Source organism: Camponotus vicinus, unplaced genomic scaffold (assembly GCF_025532165.1).
Source record: "Camponotus vicinus isolate PSW18456_S1 unplaced genomic scaffold, iyCamVici1.0 SCAF_3, whole genome shotgun sequence".
Classification (NCBI taxonomy): Eukaryota; Metazoa; Arthropoda; class Insecta; order Hymenoptera; family Formicidae; genus Camponotus; species Camponotus vicinus.
In genome coordinates, this window is record NW_028141967.1 from 21,957,280 (window position 1) to 21,978,788 (window position 21,509).

The 21,509-nt window shown below is 40.6% G+C and overlaps 1 protein-coding gene across 6 annotated transcripts in view; it reads left to right on the forward strand.

The window, feature by feature from the left end:
* Lov (BTB/POZ domain-containing jim lovell protein) overlaps positions 1-19,141 on the forward strand; it is a 135,412-nt gene extending 116,271 nt beyond the window's left edge. For 5 of the 6 annotated variants that reach the window (XM_083093421.1, XM_083093425.1, XM_083093422.1 and 2 more), the window contains 2 exons: positions 5,692-6,097; positions 8,071-19,141. In XM_083093421.1, coding sequence (XP_082949547.1) covers positions 5,907-6,097; positions 8,071-10,072 — 2,193 coding nt within the window. In that variant the 5' untranslated portion in view covers positions 5,692-5,906 and the 3' untranslated portion in view covers positions 10,073-19,141. Of the gene's footprint in view, positions 1-630; positions 2,108-5,691; positions 6,098-8,070 lie in introns of those variants that run through there. The other variant, XM_083093419.1, reaches the window with a different exon arrangement.
* The last annotated feature ends 2,368 nt before the right edge of the window (positions 19,142-21,509 follow it).

Sequence of the window (21,509 nt, forward strand, 5' to 3'; positions counted from 1 at the left end):
TTTAAAAAAATCATGGTACCTCCAACGCGTCGAACTTTTCGCGGCCGTTGATATCCTGAGGAACCGCGCGACGATTCCGGCGGATTCAGGAGGGTTAGGTCGCGCGCGCCCGGTGGTGAAAAGGGGTGAGGGGGCGACGAGTTAGGGCAACAAGAAGCGGCGCGTCTCGCATCGGAACAAGCGGCTCTCCCCAAAGTAGAAAGCAAGGAAAGGGGTAGTTCGCGGTCCGCGAGCGTTGGTTGGAGCGGCGCGGGACAAGCGTCGGGGGTGGCGAGGAAGAGAGCGAAAGAGAGTGGGAGAGAGAACGAACGAACCGGCTCGTACGCGCGAGGATGGGACGGGTAGGAAGGGAGAGCGTAGTGACGGCGGAGAAACCGAAGGGAGGTGGATTCGAGATCGCACATGAGCGAGAAAGCGGGAGTGAGAGAGGGATAGAGCCGAAGGGAAAGACGCGGGCTAACCGGCGACCGAGCGAGAGCGAGAGCGCCCCGCGAAGAAAGAGACACGCCGACCGCTTGAGAAACGAAGAGATGGGGAGGGGAAGCATGTGAGGTTTAAGGAGCGAGAGGGGCGGAAATCTTAGGAGGGGCGCCTAACGTCACGGCGCATTCACTCACCGGCCGTCGCCGACGCCGCTCTGTGTGCCGCACACGCAACCCGCACGACACGGTCAGTTCTCTCTCGACCACCCCCTCGCGCGCACACACGCGTGCTATTTCCGCCAGTCGACGCACCCCGTGCGTCTCTTGCCGCGCGAGATACGCGACAACCATCCCTGCGTCTCGACCCTCCGTCGTCAATTCCCTCCGGTGTCCCACGACTTCGTGAAAGCCAGTGTTTACCCGGCCGCGCGGTGTTTACCAGAGATACACGCGACGAGAAATAGCGCGGGATCTCGCTTGCAGGTGCTCGCGATTGTTTGCGATTGTGCGGTGCCCCGCAATGTGTTACACACGTGTGTGCGTGTGCCGAGATATACTTTTGGAAAAATTCGGCACGTGAGCCGGCCGCCGCCGGTAGTTTCCTCGTGCGCTCTTGTGATCTCTCCCTCGCCGCGAGCTACACGGTGGGTGACAGTGAGGATCAGCTGATCGTTTAGGAGCGCCACGCTCCCTGCTTCCCTCGTACATTGTTCCTCTTTTATTTTTTTATCATTTTTGAAGACCTCTTTGCAATTATTATACGTGTATCTTTTTGCCTATCGGTTTGATCGCGCGTGTATTATTTGATTGAAACTTTTATAATTTTCTGTTAGCATGTATTTAATTATAACTTTATTTAATGATTATACATCTTTTTGTTACTCGTCTTTATTATGTTTCTTGCGTAATGATTTCTTCATTTCTTGTTTAATTACAGATAGTTGTAAACGAGGTAAATACTGAGGCGAGTAAGAGAAACAAGGGTGTTTTTCTTTGTTTTTCCTTGTTTATTGTTCTCTCCTTTTCATTCATTCGTCTTGACTTCTTCTCTGGCGCACACATTTACACAATGAAGATGTTTTGCCGTGTCTCTGGAGATTCGCAGTCTTCCCGCGCAAGATTCCTGCGTCGTAAATCGGCGCCTTGTGCGTGATCCTTTGTCAGTCGAGTATTCTACGAAAACGTTTGAGATTTCGAGGACGATAAAGTGAGCTGAGTGCCGATAAAAGATTCGATCCTCCGTGCAGTGAGCCTTCAGATTGTCAGTGGCGCAAGTGCATCATAAGAACGCGAGCGCATAGGTGTGATTGTGCATTGCTCTTCCATGTGTATCCGATTTTGAGATTGCATTCTCTCTCGGAAAAGTTCTCTCTAGTGGCAAGAAATCTGCGAACATGCGAGCCGAATAATTTCGATGAATCTCATGGTATCTCGGAAGGACGAGGTTTTTCGTAGATTCAATTACTGAATCGAATAATTCTAATTTGGAAAAAGAGGCGAGTTGTCTAACGAAGAGGATTTATGTTCTACACACGGGGAGGAATCGAACTCGTGAGATCCAATCGTAGATCTGTGAGAGCTCGATCAGATCACTCAAGCGAGACCGGTGCTTTAACCTTCAACTAGCAGCATCCATTGTCCGAAGATTTGTGTGATGATCATCTCTAAACCTCATTGCATGTCTGGTATTTATGATTGCGAGTTTTACGAATCGAGTTTAAATTGACGTTTATAACACTGTGTGCATCTGTAAATTTTTAAGTTTATTCTAAGTTTTTTTCTCGGTACATCGTACACGAGTTCTGATAAAAAAGAAGCGGAATCGGACTACTAATATACGCAATATTAACAAATAGATTACGTGGTTATCTGGCGCAGTTTTTTCTCATTCAATAAACGTTGGAATTGTATACAGGATTTATGTCCGCGATTTATGTGAGATATTCTATATTATTTTCATCGACAGAAAAATTTAGAATATTTACATTAAGTTTTTAGTTTCTACAAAAATAAAACTGATTAATTTACGATAATATGTTAAAATTATTAATTATATATTAATTATGTGTTTATAAAATTATAAAAGAAGCACACGTCTTTTTTTGACATAGAGGATATAAAGAGACCTATGATAAAAAAATCATGAAGAAAAAGTTTCAAACGTTTCACGAAACGTGGAAGAAAAATAGGGAAAAGTACTTATTACATGTTAGAACCAACATTACATGTATTTTAGAAGACAATTTATGCATTCTCTAATTTATCAATAATAAAAATTTTTCTGACATTTAAATTAAGTTACTTTTCTTTTTGTTTTGTCAAATATTACAGTCGGATAATGATTCATGTAAAAATCATAATGATACCATGCAGCAATTAATTTTCTCGCATCTTTTGGATATCGAGATTAAGCCAGTTGAGGGTTGAAGCACGTGGGAATCCGGTCAATCGACCAGCGAATTGTCGCGCATATTTTATTTCAATTTCATTTATTCCATTCATTTGAAAATCTCCAACTTTGATTAGCGTCGTGATTGTTTACGTATCGCGCGAACCGCGAGCATCGACATTAATCTTTGCTCTTTTTCACGTATACGTCCGACGAAGTTTAGTACGCGATGTACCGTTACTGACTAATAGTTTGCGCGCATCGTCTCTTCGAAACGCGGACGTGAAAAATAAAAAAGAAAAATGAAGCAGGAGCAAAAAGGATATCGCGAGAGAGTACCGGTCGATGTAAATCCGCGCTTTTTCCGAACACGTGCGAGTTTGACAACAAACTTGCGGGGAGTTTTCGACGGCGCACAGTGACGTATTCCGGTTCGGCGGTTCCCTGGGATACGTTTTACGAAACGAACCAGAAAGAAAGAGAGAGAGAGAGAGAACGAGTGTGAGAGAAAGAGAGAGACAGGGAGAAATGTTCTCCAGTCTCGCGATTTATCATCAAAGCGATCGAAATGTGGTCGTATGTTGCTTTTACGCTCATCGTCGAAGTATGTAAAAGGGTAGTGGGTCGAAAAGCGAGTTCGATTATTTGATTTTGTCGCGTGACACATTGAAACTCGTCGTTTTCGTTTGTACTCTGTAGCGGTTCGCTGTTTGTCGTGTTCGCCTACCCCGGTCTCTTCCACCAGAGAGATTGTTTACTATTGTAAGAGAGCTGTCAGCTAACTGTTAATTATGCGATGCGACGTAAAACGCACTTTTATTAATTGCTTATTCAACGCCGATGACTGACAGTGATTTTGACGCTTGACACAAACTTGAGTAAAATCCCTCTATTCTATTCAATATCGATTATATTTTTCGAGATTTTCTAACATCGCGACACTATCAAAGATATTCGTTTCACGTAGAATCTCTTTTGAGCGCAAATTACGCGGGAGGATTCCCCCATTTCGCATGTAATGTGTACTTGTGTTTCTCTCTTTTCGAATAATTTTATTATTTTTATCGTTATTGTAAATATTGCATAATATTAATATCATTACAGAGTGAGTTATCGAATGCATTGTAACTGATTTTTTCTTCGGTTTAACAAGATGCAATTTACAATCGCATATGTGCGAATGACGTGACGTTGAAGAGGTGCGTGCGCTCGTTTCAGATCATATTGCGTGTCTATGCATGTATGCCACCTTTTCTGCATTAATTATGTTTTAATTATAAAATAAACGCACATGAACGCGCGCCAACGTTACATTATTCGTTTTGATTTGTGTCGCGTACAGGTGACTAGAGCAACGTGTAGAGGCTCAAGGGTCATCCATTGTGTTAGAATTGCGTACGCTTACCTATATGTTAAATAGTGTATTTTATTGACGTAGAGAGGGAAAGAAGTGAGTGTACACGAGCTAATTAAAAATGCATTTGTAATTTTGTTAAGTATAATTTACGTTATTGGATACACTATCGACCTAATTTAAAATCGTGCATTATTTATACGGTAACGTTAATAAAGGGAATGGCGCTCAAAAGCTCTTTGCTTGTAGGTGTAACGTGCGTTTCCTCGACAAGTTCACGAATCGCTGTAATTTAACGGATGATTGATAAAGACGAGTTACTCTCAGATAAGTGTCTTCTAATAACTTTCCAAGGGTTGGATGGTAGAATGTCAGTGAACGATAAAAAAAGACGAGATGTACGATATATTTGATTAATCTCTCCAAGAGAATCGTAGAATTTATTCCGTTGCCATTTCGTTCGCGTGGGTGTCTCTCCATGTGACTGATATAACTTTCGAATCCGCTCATGAGATTTCGCATGTCGATTTGGAAAATTTCCCTCGCAACGAATTGAATGGTAGCCGGCACCATAGGAAGCGTGCGAAATTGATCGTATGGCCGCCAGTCTTTCCCTTTTTCCGAGAGGTTACCCCTTTTTATCAGGCGCAAAATTATTCCCAAATTATAGCCAAACACTCGATCGTCGATGAAGCGAATCCGTCGCTATTAAATACTCGGGGAAGGGGATGAATCACGCCCGAAGTGCGATTCGATAATAATTATCACGTATTCGACCAGATGAATAATTAACGCATAGACAGTTCTTAGGAACGGCACGCATCTGATGATTGTCTATCAGAGTGATAAGCCAGCCTGTTGCATAATGCAATTTTATTTTACAATTTTTGTAAAATCATACACTCCCTCAATACAAACGTTAATCTTTCCTGAAAGATATACATCTGTGTAAGATTCTATAGAAATTTAAATTGGATTTATTTTTTTAACAACAGTTTATTCGATCTTTATTTAACGGAATATTTTATAAATAATTTTTATTTAGTATAAATATTTTTATATAATTTTCGTAAAAAAAGTGCAACAATGTCTGTAAAAATTGAATCGACGAGGAGCTCCTAAAATTTTAGTGTCGCTTAGTCTCGTTGAAATCTGCTGGATAAATAAAGAAGCGCGATACAAGTGGAAAGTGTGGTCCAAGGTGTAAATTGCCGATTTATTCAAACAAAAATTTGCACGCGACTTAACGTTTACCGTATCTCGAAGCACGATATTGCAAAAACTTTCTAATAGCTTGACTTGTGATATCGGCGCGAGCGCACATCTCGCCATCGTAGATCCTCCGAAACTCCGAGCGGCGGGAAAACTCGAGGGGAGCACCTCTGCGAAACCACCCCTCTGCCATGACCTTTGGGAACGTGGCGTCGGCTGTCCCTTTCTCTCTGTTTCGGAGACTTGGTCCCCTTTCCCACTCCGCTAGTGGCGAGCCGCGTTTTAACCGGTCATTCCGCATTCTCGGATTTTAGGAGAACGGCACGGTGCAAAATAGCGACGACGCGGCCGAAGAGGGGGAGAAGAACGAAGAGGGAGTTACCTTGATACGTGCGTGGCCACATACGTGCGTGCATGGAAGAGGAAGGACCACGCAGGACCACGAAAACACGGCACGAGAGAGAACGGGGCGGGGCAAGGTGGCGGCTCTGCTAAGTCACCAGCTTCCGGCGCTAGCGGCGGAAGAAGAATGTCGAGCGTCGGGAATAGTCCCGACAGGATGGGTGTCCAATCCCTCTATTCTTTACGGTGGAACAATCATCAAGCCCACATACAACAGTTCTTTCAGGAACTGCTACACCAGGAAAATCTGGTCGACGTGACCCTGATCTGCGCCGAGAGCAGCGTCAAGGCACACAAAGTCGTCCTCAGCGCCTGCAGGTAGAGAAGAGAAGTATAAAATATTTTCCAAAAAATAATTTTTTTAATGATTACTTTTTTTTACATTAATTTTTTATTCTTTTTCTCTTCCCCCTCTCTCTCTCTCTCTCTCTCTTGGCAAAATTTTTATTTCTAACACAAAAGTTTATTTTAACACCAAATTTCATTCTAACCCGAGGGAAAAATTACAACAATGTCTTGTTTTCTATTCTAAACTCTGCAGCCTCTCAAACTAACAATTGTTAACAACATTTGGAGATTACGATAAGGAAATTTGTTAGATTTTTTATGATAATGCGCCAATAATAAAAGAAAATAGAATTATTTTATGAAATGATAGTATATCCGACAACTTGTGAATATGAGTGTTTCTTACCTGATAGTTCAAAGAATCGTAGGCTATATAAACTTTCACATCTTACTGGTCTCGTGAAGTAAATGTTTTAATTGCAATAAAATATTAAAAAAAAAATGATAGAGATAAAGATTTATATTCACAATTTTCAACGTTACATTTACATACGGTAAAAATTGTATATTTTGTATCTGCAGGTCGGTAATTGCAGGCGTTTCTTATATTCGTAAATTTGCTAAAATTCTTTTATCTCCTGCACAGCCAAAAAATGGAATGAAATAAACAAATGAAGAAAAATTTATTACTAATGATAACATTTCGTATCTCTTTAACGAAAAAGATTTAAAAAAAGTGAAAATGCTTACGGAACATGCTGAGAGAGAGGAGAGAGCTATATCGAAATCGAATGTATTTCTTCATTCTTTTGTAATGGTTAAACTATACTTTTTTATAATTTGCTTCCGAATTTTTTTATTTTTGTATACAAATTGGACACACTATTATACTCATTACTTTATTTTTTGCTTATGCAAAATTTAATTTTTGCAATTTTTTCTTATATAACTTTTTTAGTATAATTTATATCATAATGATGAGTTTTCGAAATAAGCATTCTATATATAATATAAAATCCCTATTCTTGATACGTACTTGATTTAATATAGACTTACTATTTTTAAGTAAGAGTAATTTAAAAATCAATATAAGAAATTGTATATTAAATTTTGATCTTAATTAAACATTAAAATCAATTGAACAACGATTTTCATGTTCGATGAGGCTTTTCCGTTGTATTAAAAGAAAAAAGAAAAATTTTGACACAATAGATTCTCCAAGATTGTGGAACCGATAGTGTGACTCATGTCACTGCAGGTGAAACGCCATTAAATGAAAAAAAGTATTACTATTGCGCATAGAGTAAGAAATATATTAGCTTGACGGCGATGATTTAAAGCTTTCTAACTAACCCGCCTTCGCCTGTATATCTCGTGACAATAACTTCCTACATTATTTGTTCCTCTAGCGGTTCCACGTACTTGGACTGAAAACGATCGGACCGAGCGAGTTTTATCGTGCTTGACAAAAGTGTACAACATATCTTAAAAAAAAAACGTCGCGTTCTGAAACAACGCGAGGAAATAGTATTTTGCGCGAGCGAGTCTTTCTCTCATTCGTGAAAAAATTTCTCCTCATCGTTCCTTCCTTCGTGGTTTACGACGGCGGCGCCGCGTCATCGTCTACACGTTACACCGCAATGCTCTTTCTCGCTTCGCGCCCGGGACGTGTGACGTAAAGTTGACAACGAGCGAAAGTCTTGTACCATCTGATTGATTCGCTGTCGCTCGATCCAGAGAAGTAACGCTAATCCTTGCGGTGGCTTTTTGCCCGCGGTTTCTGGCCGACCGTTCTATCTTACTGAGCGAAGACACGCAACGTTTCTTCGCCATGCGATGCATGTAACGTTGTAAGTAGCGCGATGCGAAAGTTTCGTGGGCGATTGTGCGCCGTAACGTTTAATTAACCGTAAATCGATCTTTTGTAGAAGAATGTAGTCTCCTTGCGCGACCAGCAACATTTCGAAACAACCTCCTAATCATGGAGTGATTTTATGTTGCAGTCCTTTCTTCGAGAGGATATTCGCGGAGAATCCATGTAAACATCCCGTGATTGTACTGAAGGACTTTTCGAATCATGAATTGTCCACTATAATCGACTTTATGTATGGCGGCGAGGTGAAGATCGCTCAGGAGGAATTGCCAGGTTTGATGAGAGCCGCGGAATGCCTGCAAGTGCGCGGTCTATCGTCGTCGGAACCTAGACTGGTGTCGGAGGAACCCAGACCGTCGTCATCTTCGTCGACGCTTCTGGAGTTTACCACACCTGAGGACGCGCGACACGGTACTCCGGAGGAGGACGACAACGCGTTGGAGAACACGAGGGAGATAAAGCCCACGCTGTTTCAACAAACGAGGGACCATCCAACCAAACCGCTCATTGGCCACATGAACTTTGGCATCCGTGAGAGCTGTAGCTCGCCACTGATGCCGCGTCGAAAGCAGGCGCGTCCGCGCCGACGTTCCGGCGAATTGCTGCCGCAGGACCTGAGCAGACGCTCGACACCGCCGGCCAGTTTGAGTCCATTGCCGAGCGTTCTTAATCTCAGCGGGAACCAGCACCAGGCACAGCAGCAGCAACCGCATCTGCAATTACAACAGCCTCAGTATCCTCAACAACAAATAATCAATAGAAACGATCAACAACAAATGATCAACGTTCAGCAGAATCAACAGCATCAGCAAGAAGATATGGCGGAGAATCTCTCGATGAAAAAGTCTTTATCGCCGAGCGGACTGGATCAGCATCGCGTCAAGACAGAGGGCAGCGAAGCGACGAGTAGTCCGCGCGGTTCGCCGCTTACGGGGACGAGTCTGCTGCATCCGGACGGTTCCATACAAGACATACCGGCGGCCGTAGCGGCGGCGGTCGCCACCGTGATACCGTCGATGTCTCTGACGCAAACGCAGTCTCCCGAGTACCTGACAAGCCTCGGCCATCTGGCGAGCCAATGGCTGCCCGGGCAGAGTCCACTGCCGCCGCCTCCACCACAGAGTCATCATACGCGCGAAGACAGTCCGCATGGGCCCGGTAGGTCCCATCCGTATCAGCAACAGCAACAGCAAGAATCGTCGATAGTATCGCGACGTTCCTTGGCGATGTTTACGCCATTGGACGGCGTGACTCTCGGTGGCGGACTTTTTTCTCACACGGCCACGTATGACAGGGCAGTTCTCCCGGACTCGTTTCTCACGGATAACTTCAAGCAGGAGACACTGCAGAACATCTTTGGTGCGCCAAATCTTGGTCCTCCTCCGAAAAAAACGAAAAAACATCGGAGCGATAGCGATGGGACACCACGTAGGTGGAACGATCACAACAGCCGCGCGCTCGCGGTAAACAGGCCAAAGGGGCAACATAGTGCGCCGCGAGGTGGACCGCCGAGATCGTGGACGAATAACGAACTTACATTAGCTCTACAACATGTCTGGGAAAAGAAGCTCACCACATCGCAAGCTAGTCGCTTATTCGGCATTCCTTACAACAGCCTGCTGATGTACGTGCGCGGCAAATATGGGAAGAGTCTCAAGCTGGAACAATTGCGTAGGAATTGTACCGGCGCCAACACTCCCGAGATTATGAACAACAATAACATCAAGCCCGTCCAGCAGTCAGCGCAGATAAGCCACGCGCTCGCGTTGTCGTTGCAGCATTCAGACAACAGCGGCTTCGCTTCTCATCGCTCCCTAATCGGCAGCAATATTACGCAAGGCTTCTATCCCGCCGATTATGCCGCCGCGCCCTATCCCCTGGTGCATCTGTTACCTCCGAGCGAGCAGAAAACCTTCGAATCGTCCGCGAATTCGAGCGGCGACGGGGGTGGATGTCTAGGAGGTGGTGGAGATGGCAACGGTGGCGGCGATCTGACGAGTTCGCAGACCAGCGAAACACCGTCGCCTATAGTCGATCATCATCATCATCAGGAGTCGTCGTCGTCGTCGTCGATGCAACCGCAACCGACACAATCGGCGCCTACGTTGCTACAACAGAACGGTTCAGATTAGAATTAAGTAGAATACCGTTTGGATGCTGTACGAGGTACGTGTTGATGTTAAGCGACGATTTATTTGTTACCTTTGCTCGCGAGGACTGGCGGATGGTCGCGGATGATTAGCAAATTTGGTTACGAACGACGTACATATTTATATACTGCTGCATATAAATCCAAAGATTCGCGAGTTGCGCCGCGAACGCGAATACAATAAATCTTGGACGTAACTTCCCAAGATGTTGCGGCCAAAGTTATCGCGGTGCGTACTCGCGTATTTACGGATCTAAAAGAATATATGAATTTTTAATATACTCCTCCTCGGAATGAGACTATCGATTTGAATGCGGATGCAACGACACGTCTAGCTAGAATCGAGAAGTTCATCTGTGGACGGGAAGAAACAGTTTTACGTTCCTCGCAACCGATTGGGTTAATTAATCGCGATAATTAATCGAGCGGCTCCCTCCTTATCGCAGGTGTGCGGGGTATATACATAGATTTACACACGCGCGATTCTCACACTATCCTTCACAAGACTGACTTTTACCAACCGACTCGCAGCTCTCCCAGGGAGAGAACACCCTCGATGAACATTCGAGCTTTTGCTCGATCCACGCTTAACCAGCATCAATTACTGTGCTTGCCATTGTTTTAGTTTCATCTTTCTTCCGTCGGGTCGGATATACACGTGAGATTTCTGTTGTCAAAATCACTGTCTTTGATCATGAAACTCTCAGCGAACGCAATTTAAAAACTGGGTTTTTTTCAATGAACGTCTCGTCTGCCTGATAATTTTACTATCGATAAATCATTAAAAATGATTATCAATCATACATTTCGTTAAATGAATGTAAAATCGTCAAAAGTGAATCTTGATGATAAGATTCTCGAGTGTACATCCTACCTTTCGATGTTAATGGACGATGTTCATTTGTTCGCGTTCAGATTCGGTCGCAAATTCGCGGACGACACCGAGGATCATCGTCTTGCTTTATACATCGTTCGCCGATTATCTCGAGGAGAACGTCGCCGAACCGAGAATTTGTCGGATCTTTTCGCGCGAACGAAACGACATCGAGAAATTTTGCCGACGCGATCGAGAAAACTTTCGCATCATTGCTATGAAATAGTTCCTGCTGCAAAAGCGCGTCATATACCAAATAGTATTGCGACCGGTTACGTAAAGTATATATAACGACGTCTGTGCTGAATTAACTTACAATCGTTGTCGGTGTAACGGGTGTCTCGAACGAGAAGTGACGATCATATTCTTGATAGATAATAAAATCATAGAAGACATAATTTTTTTTTTAAATATATGTCATAATTAATTAACGATAGTCGAGAAACTTGCCTTAACTTGCTTTTGATTGAAATTGGTATCTCAATCTTTCTTAATGGAACAATGGAGAGATTTTGTTGGATAATATTTTCTTCTTTGATCTTTTTTGTGCTTTGATTTTGTTATTATTTGCTATTATAGATTAAAGCTTAGGACTTTAGGAATGCGTTACTATAAATAATATTTAAGTTGATTTGCGTTTCTGAATTCAGTTGTACATATATAACTGAATTAAAACATGTACATGTACATATATAACTGAATTAAAACAATGATAAACATATGGGCGTATTTATATTTCAGCGCGTAATTTATTTTGTCTAACTAGAGTAAATTAAATTGTTTAGCTAGTTGATTTATCTCATTTTTTTTTGAGATAGAATTGCTCATTGTTGGAAAAAGATTCCATAAAATATTTAAACATAAATTATAAAAATTACATGACATTTTACATTACAATTATAAATAAGTATAAAAACATTCATTAATATAAAAATATTTAATGAAAAAGGAATCATTACATTTTGCTTTTTTTTATAATCAAATTATGATGAATTAAACTTTTTTAAATCGAATCTTCTTTTAAAATTAGGAATGTATCTTAGTTTTAGTTTAATTGTAAATTAGTTTTAGCTTAGAATTTATATAGTTTTTACTTTTTAATCGAAATGCGTTGATCGCCGCTACATCGTGCAATTAAACCAAGTTTCTCGAATGTATCCCAGTGAAATAGACAACGGTACATTACCGGCAAGGAAATCGATTGTTCGTCACTTTCGCGCGAGTCGTCCGCGATACTTTTTTCTATTTATTTCTACGAGGAAGAAAAAAAATCTTGCCGAATTGCGCGACGGCCGTGAATTACTCGATAACAGCGAACCTGCCAAGATTTCCCGTTTGCCAATCCCCGAGAGCCTGATCCGCCGTCACGTCAGCGCGATTGCCTCGTCGCGCATAATTTTTAGAAATTTTATGCGCTCGCCTCCTTTCACTCCCACCCCGCCCTCCTCTCCCCGGTAACACGTTACATCTGTAAATAATATCTTTAATTGTTGACTGTTTTTTATTTCGCGCCAACTACGCGAATCGTTCTGTTCGTGTTTTCCGCGATGTGTGTTACGCGTTTTTAGAAATCTGACGACTCGCGAATGATTGAAATATCGCTCAATCCGTCGAGAGGCGAACGACTATCTCTGGCCGACTCGTTGCGAACTGATAATTTGATGATGAACGAGGCAAGCGAGCGCGATCGCTGATCTTGGCGACATGCCGGAACGCGAAATGCTTCTTAAACGAAAATTAAACATTGGGTATAGCGGTATAATTGTTCGGAGAGTTCGATTCGATGGTACGGATACGGAAAAAGGAAATATGTTTGCGTACCCGTACCGAAAGCTGAACTCGCCGAAATTGTGCTGATTTGAATCCGGAAGCAAGAGACGATAGGAGGAGAAATATATATGGAGCAAAAACGTTGAACACAAACTCTTAATATATATCGTAGACCACAATTTCACAACAATATTTCGACAACCAGACGGAAGCGCAGGGTAACTAACACATCAGGGATAGCCACAGACAAATCTACGATAGATAAAGAAAATGCTACATATTAAACTGTAAAGGTAATGGTAAATTATTAATAATGTTATAATACGATACGATTATTTCGTTAAAGAGATTAAGAATAAAAAAGAAGGGAAATGAGAAAAGAAAAGAGATAAGAAATGGCGAGGAATGGCAAAGATAAGAATCATATGCTAGGGTCCGTTATGTCACACTCCTTACTAATCCTAGAAAGAAATAAGATAAGATATATTATGAGAAAATAATAATAGTAATATTAAAATAATAATAATAAAATAGCAACTTAAGTAGAGCATAAACGACGGAGGGAGCGTATGAAGAGGGTTTGAAATAAAGATTGGAGAGACCACGGTGTTTTTCGGACCCCGCACCCCCCGGAACAGCCTGTACAATACAAACTGATATTATTATTGACTATTAATATTATATATTATATATACAGGGTGTTTCAAAAGAGTTTATAACTGCTCCAGCGTTCTGTACCATCGATTCCGTCGCTCTTACAATTATTTATTTTTGCGAATCTCTTCATTCTTTCGAATTACATATATATTTATTTCTTTCATTTTTCTTTTTATGGCTTACAACATTGTTAGATAAATGAACATCTATATGCATTGATCCACATTAAGAGTTTACATTTTCGCACATTAAAAGTATACAAATTTACATAAACATAGACAAATCGCGTAACTAATGAAATATTTTATCGTAATTGTTTGACAGCATATGAGCATTGAAATGTACATAACACACTTCAACGCTTATATTGTCCGTTTGCTTTTAGATAAATCATCAGTGATAGTATTGGTACATCTAATTGAATTCGTTCTAACGCTAGTTTTTTCCAATTAAATGCCAACATTTGGCGAACGTTGACGGAAAAATTTGCATTTTTCTCCTTTTTTTTGTTTCTTTAGATTTGAAATACTTTTTCTTTCAACAGCTGATTGTGTAACAGCTCTCGTTTTGGTTTTCATTAGATAATTTCGTTTCAATGATTAATCGCGAAACGACGCTCGAGCAACAGACGTACAAGATGGTACAGCCACATTGAAAATGGTTTTAACAATTTTTTATTCACTCTGTTGACGAGAGAAGAAATAGAGACATAGGATTACGTCTTAACTGTGTGTGATGACTCTCACAAAGGTTTAGCATACAGTTAGGCAATGACTGCTCGTATGCGTGTGAAAATGCGTGCAAGAGGTATACATGAGTGTTACGCATATAGATATATTTGTGATAGGCACTATGTGCAGAATTCAGTATTATTTTGCAGGTGATTGAAAAAAGAAGCGATCGGTACGTTTCTTTTCTCAATTAGTGTTTCGTTGTTCGTAGACCCCTCCCCTCCTTCCTTTAGAATATTAAACATGCGAGAACTTTTGCCTCCGATTGTGATGTTCATCGTCTTTCGCCTTTTTCGCGAAAAACGACGCGCAAAGCTTTAAAGGAGGGAGAAGACGAGATGATTCTAATGTGCGTGAAAGAAAGAGCGAGAAAAAGGGAAAAGAGAGGCAGAGAGATGCATGAAAGAGAGAGGGTGAGAAAGAGAGCGGGGAAACACATACAAGCACAGAGAAAAAGGAGTATTATCATTGTCACATAGGGTGCGGATAGAGACGCGTATCGATTGGTTACTTTATTATTGCGAAAGGATACTACGCTTATCACACACGTTAGTTGAAATTTAAATTTATGCATTGGCTTGTTTATGTTGTGATGTGTTGGGGTATACATTAAGCAATATACGTATATTAAATGGATATATATTAGAATGGTGGGTACGAAAGAAAGTCTTTAATCAATTTTTGGGTAAAATCGTTTGTACTGTTTATCTGCTCGAATTAAATGGTCAAAAAGTTGGGCGCATAAGTAATGATAAATAATTATAATTCTTATCAATTAATTATGCAATGGTAATTCGCATTAAAATATGTTAAAATGTCGTAATAGACATACAAGAGCACTAAAGAAGAATGGAAAGACAGGAAGGGTTGTATCCGAATGTTGGAATACGGATTATTTTATAAATTTATGGATTATTTTATAAATAACGTCGCGCCATTATTTTCATTATCTAGGAGGTATTAGAAAAGAGGGTTCGAAACTTGTAATAGACGCATGTAGTATTCATTCGAAAGAAGCTTTCGCTTCTGACGAGATTGATTTTTCAGCATCTTTTGTTGGGTTTAATGAGTAGTACATGCTTTTTAAAAAATTGAATTCTTTTTTCTAGATTTGTTAATTTTATAAACTAATTCTAACATCTCGATCTTTTTATAAATCTCCTAAGAGGCAATGCTTTATAAAAAGATTGAGTTTTTTTATAAAAAAAAATATTAAGCACCGGTGATTGACGAATGGGACAGAATGTTTTATTTTTCTCCGAGACTCCGATCACAATGAAGTCACCATTTTAAGTTCCTACAGTACGAAGATGACTATAATACGACTTTCCACTAAATAAAAAGAAAACATGATATTATTTTACTTGTTGCGTAAGAGAAAGTAATGAACGAGAAAAAAAAACAGAGAGGGAGAAATCACAGAGTGAACAGAAAAATGAGAGAAATGAAAGAGAGAAAGAGAGAGAATGAATGAGACAGTGAGAAAGAAGGAGACACGTCTCCGTAAAATATTATTTTTAATTTCGTGTAATCTACAATTGTACATAAGATCAGAGATAAACGCGCTGTCGATTATTTATGCGTAAATATATAGGTATACATACTTATATATACATATATTATACATATACGTATATTTATCGATAATTGTGCGTCGCGAAAAAATATTGTTCTTCGGATACAATCTTTAATCGAATGAGGAAGGAAAGGCGGGAAGCAAGACACAAATGACGAAGTAGGCGAGCACATTGTAAGAATACGCGATTTCTGTGTCGCGATTAAAAAAAAAAAAATGCAAATGTGTAAAGCGCGATATTATTGCACAACAGTCCGTAATGAGTCAACGCAATTAGCGTATCTTACGCAAGCCGCGACTGTAATTTGACGTTTAATTCGGTCTTGACAGCCGCGGATATTCCCGCCGAATACGAGTCGAATGGAAAGTCAGGTGCGCGGTATTCGAGGCGGTCGAAAGATGTCGGTAAAACGCGTTCTCGAACGAATCTCTCTCGGGCTTCCCTTCCGAGGAGGAATGTACCAACCAACGGCACACTTCCTAGAGATTCGAGTTACCGGTAGCCCGTACAAGACCCGTGCGGCCATACGATTGCCTCGCACGAGAAGGATCTCTATCATCCCCGAATGATACGATTGCCCGCCGCCCCCGCATCCCTTTCTTGTTTATTATTTTCCATTCGACGAGTAACGAGTGCGTTATCGCGATTGTCACCGACACAGAAATCGCCGTTTCGAATCTCACCATGGACTTCATACTGTATAAAGAAACAGAAACCGGAAACGAAACAGATGAAATAGTTACTTGCATCGGTTGTGCTGTCACCGTAGTTCCTAAATCGCCCTAGCCTCGCCCCGAGCGCATGATGAAGTAACGAAAGAATGAATGAACGAATGAATGAAAAGTATGCTATAGAGTTGTTATCTCGGTAGTACGGTAAACGATACAGCGCGCTCTTACTCTCGTATAATCGCTTATCGATATTCGGATTGTCATTAATTTCTCTTTCGTTCAGTTCGCTTTCGAATGTGACAATCGATCGATTTCCCAGTCTCTCGATATCGTATGTAAAATATTTATATGGATTTTTTAAATTAATTCTTTCAACTTTTTTAATTAATTATTTAAAGAATAATTATTAAATAGCTATAAATAATTATTAACTTTGTGATAGTAATTGCGTTATCGCAATTGATTTCGAATTGACTTCTCTTTCATTTTCGCGGATAACTATACGAGTCTTCTTAAGTATTATTTATTTCACCACTTGAGAAATCTTTTTTAGAGGAACACTTTTCGCGTGTGACAAACGCTTATCATGTTTGATAAAAAAAAAAAGAATGAGAGATCCGAGACACGATTTTAATAGAGAAATTTTTGTCGATATACAAAAACTCATTGTAATTAGTGTCATAATTTTGATAATTAATCGTGCAGCTTTGAATATAAATACGCTTTAAAAACCCCATGAATATCGTATTCGGCACGTGAGGATAAAAAGGGAAGAACAAAGACTGATATTCTTACTTCGTGCTTTTAGGCACGATTTAAGTAAAAACGTCTGTCATACGCGAATTAACGTGTCGAGGGAACGCTTTTAGCTTAAAGCCATCTTTCGAAAAGCGTGGTATAACCAACGATAAAGAGCGACGCGCTTGTACACCATTATATACATATATATATACCGTTTCTCATAAGAAGTGGAATATGTAGATACCGGTGGATCGTATTTTACCGTACGACGAAAAAGAAGTGGGAGAAGGAAAGAAATCGAGAGAGTGTGCGAGAGAGAGAAAGGGAACGAAAGAAAGAGAGAGAGAGATAGAGAGAAAGAGAGGGAAGGAAAGAAAAACGGCGTGCAATAAGAGTGCAATGAGAAGAATCGTGAATAACGAAATAGAGTGTGACTATAGAATGAATCTCCGTGTGATACGTACGTATGAATGAGACATATAGAGAGAAAGAGAGAGAGAGAGAGAGAGAGAGAGAGAGAGAGAGAGAGACATCTCGGTTACGGAGCGAAAGCAGCACATCGCAGATTATACGATATAACGATATATTTATACTAATTACACAATTGTACCATAACGATTATAATACTACTTATTATATTATACAGAGCCGCCGCCACCCAGTATATTTTTTACAGGTTTACATTGTATTACAGTTTATAAAGTTTGATATACAATAAAAAGGAACGATTACCTAAGCGCAGAGCGCGCCCGCGGCGGCAGCCGGCGCGTCCCGTCTATTTATAGGGGTGGGAACAGCGGAGCGATTAGCGGACGCCGCGGCGCGCCCTGCGTCACGCTATAACTACAATACTTCCGAGTGTTGGAGGAGATCGACGCCGCGCACGAGAGCGGGATCGCGTTGTCGGGATGTCCCCCGTTCCTCCGGATGAAGAGCGTCGTCGACAATACTATCCAAGGGAAGCTTCTCCTTCGGCGGAACGGCGAGCGCGATTAATTAAACGACGCGATTAATTCGAAAGCGCGAGTTGTTTAATCGGGAAAGATAATCGGACGGAGAGAAGGGAGGGAGGGGAAATTCGCCCCGTTATCCGTCAGCGTTCTTTTATGAATGGACAGGTTTTCTTTTGGGAGCGAAGAACCGAATCAGCGAAGATGTCACTGATTAAAGCGCTTCTTTAATCAGTGATGATATACTGATTCATTTTAAAAGGAGGGTATCCGAATCCCCGATCCGAGGTGTTGTGCATTAACACGGACACACGATGTTAGATCGGCCTCGAGCCTCCAACACTCGCGCCGATAATGAATAAATAAATGCTACATAACTTGTGATACGTTTACCGCTGGTTACTACAGAGACTTCCTAGCCGATCCTACGACAGGCTCGGCACCACTAGTTCACTCACGCACACGACTCAACGTTTATACGGATTTATTATTACAGATTTATTGATTAATCGAATTATTATGTAACGGTGATTAGATGAGATACTTAAACAGAGAGACTACAAAGCGAAAAAAAAAAAATAAAAGAAACAAGAGGTTTCAAAGTGAATCTCAATTATGTGGTGTGAATGCGCACACGAGGCTAGGACGAGGCTAGCTACCTAAACCCCACGTTCATTCTTCGGACTAACACGATACACATGGATTATACACACAATACACATCCATATGCAGACACGAATACACAATCCAATCGTATTCACTCTCTAAACCTTAATAAAATCTGTACATACCATTGCAACGCTCGTCTGATTTTTTTCCATCCTACAACCGCTTCTGCAAATGTTATTTTGCGCTACTTTTATTTTCTTATAATATAATATTTCGTAACGCGCTCTAAAGAGAAAGTTCTCGCTCTCGGTTTGCATCTGATTCGTATTAAATATTTGCCGTGTCACGATTTTTCATCGCACATGGGCAAATCGCACAATGTGGGATCATATGGGATAGAGAGCTCGTGAAACACATGAAGATAACTTGCAAAGCTATCTTTATGCTCACCTGCCGTCCTCAGAAACGCAGCCGGTGGATCGCTAAATGGCCGATGCCTACGCGTAGCCGCGGGTAACCGGCTGTCACTCAGATTGATGAGCAGTCGAAACAGTTTCGGAGCAAATTATTGTTATTCTGATTACATAATAAGCTGACGGGCAAGGATACGTGGGAGAGGGAGATGGATCGACGCGATAGAATCAGAGTGCCTTTAGATGCATTCGAGGAGGGGAGGTGAAGGGCAGGAAAGACGAGAGAGGGTGTATAAGTTTAAAGAAGGACGAAGGGAGGGCATGAAACGCGAATAGAGGAGAAAAGAAGGAGAGAAGACATAAAAGAGCGAGCCGAAAGAGGAAGAGAAAGAAAGAGAGAGAGAGAAGGAGAGAAAGAGACAAAGGGGGAGAGAGAAAGAGACGGAGAGATAGGCCGAATCTGAAGGAGTGGAAGCATAATTCCGAAGGGGCTTGAGCCAGGAAGGCCGGTTCCGCGAATTCGCGTAATCGATTCCGTCATGTCGCGGACCACCCGGGCACGGTCCTAATAAATAAGTAATACGTCGGTTCAACCGGGAGAAAGATCGGGATTCCGGGAGGGGGACGCGGGCCCCGGGATGCATCATGTGTCGACAGTATTACGCGCATACGCACTCTCTTTCTCTTTTTTTTTTTAATTTTTCTCTCTGTACTCTTTCCTTGTTTGAGAAATGTGTGCTCTATGAAATTTTCAAATTATCATCCTAAATGCTATTGAAGCGCAATTAATAGACCAGGTAGCTTCGAATACATATATTTTTTGCTCGTTGAAGTGGCATGCGTGTTTCTAGACGAGTGCTGGAAGAATAGGGTTGTACCCTAATGAAATGAAATGGCTTCGTTGTCAGATAGACTGTTTAGCTCTTAACATGTTTGAATACATGGCTGGGTATTTCTTTCTTTTTTCTCTTTAATAGCATTTGTAGTACGAGTAGTAGTAAATTAATGTGAAAAAATTAGATTAATATTTTTAGCAGAAGCGATCGCACGATAATTAATGGAACGATAATTGACAGAGATTTGTGGAAACTTTAAGAATATATTCCAATTTGTTACAAGATAATTTTCATATTTCGGGCCGATATGCGCTACCAACGGAAACGGGGATAACGTCCTGCAAGAGGATGAATCCGAGGGAGCGATGTGACATATCACCCGCGCGTGTATTCGCTCGAATTTCTACGGTCTTTGCAACACTTTGCTCTCGAACTATTTTGAAGACACCTATAAATACGTGTGCATGCCGCGCGCAATATACGACAAGTGCTCCCGCAGACGGCAAACATGCCGTATCTGGCCTGTCGCTTAAATAAAATCGGTCGCATCGCCGAGAAATTATTAACCGCGACCCATTACACACGCATACGTTCAAGGCCGTTCTCGAGATGATGCATCCTCGTGCGTGGGATGTTAAATCAAATGTTTAATTACGCGAATAATGTTTACGCGCGTGGACAAATTTTTAAGACAGCTCTATTTGACTGAACGGAAGAGAGCCAAGTCATTATTTTTATTTTCCGCGTAGGAAAGTTCTCTTAATCTTTCTTGAAAAATAAATTTTATTAATGAATTTGCTTGCATGTATCTGCACGACTGATTAAAAATGCATTCATATCTAGTAATCCCTTTTATTTATATCTCATTTATATTAAAAATATTTTTAACATAAATTATTAAATATTTTTAAAAATATTTTAATCATAAATCAGTTCTTAGAATTTTTTAAAAAATCAATAATAATTTCAAAAAAGGCACAAAATTAATGATAGTGATGTATAATGATTCAATGCATACAATTAATCAGCAAGATAAGAAAAAAAAAAATTATAATTGGATATAATGCAAAGATTGAAATAAAAAATATACTTATAATTGTACATGATTTTTAGCTTATTTTAAATAAACATCTGTCGACAGAATTAATTTCATGTAATTTGCGTTTTATATAAAAGTGTTACGATCCATAATGTAATACATTTGATTTACTTTACGCACTGCCTTCTGCGATCTTGGTTCTACAGCCTTAAGTGATTAATTGATTCATATCCTATGAACCTCTCTTTACACGATTACTTATAATTTAAAATAAAAAAAAATTATTTTTTAGGAACTGTTTAGAATAAATACATCATTTTGTAAGTTTTTTCATATCTGTTAGTATTTTCGAAGTATAAAGTGTTTTAAGTTTCTGAGAAACGCTGCGTTCTTCTAAAATTAAAAGTCACAAATTATTTTTAAGTCTTTGTTTTATAGAAAATCACTCCATTGTCCAAATTCGTACTTCAACATTCGCTGCACGTTACATACGGACATGTTCTAAATAAGATCTAAGGTTGCCAATGTGACACCCGACACCCTTGAACATGT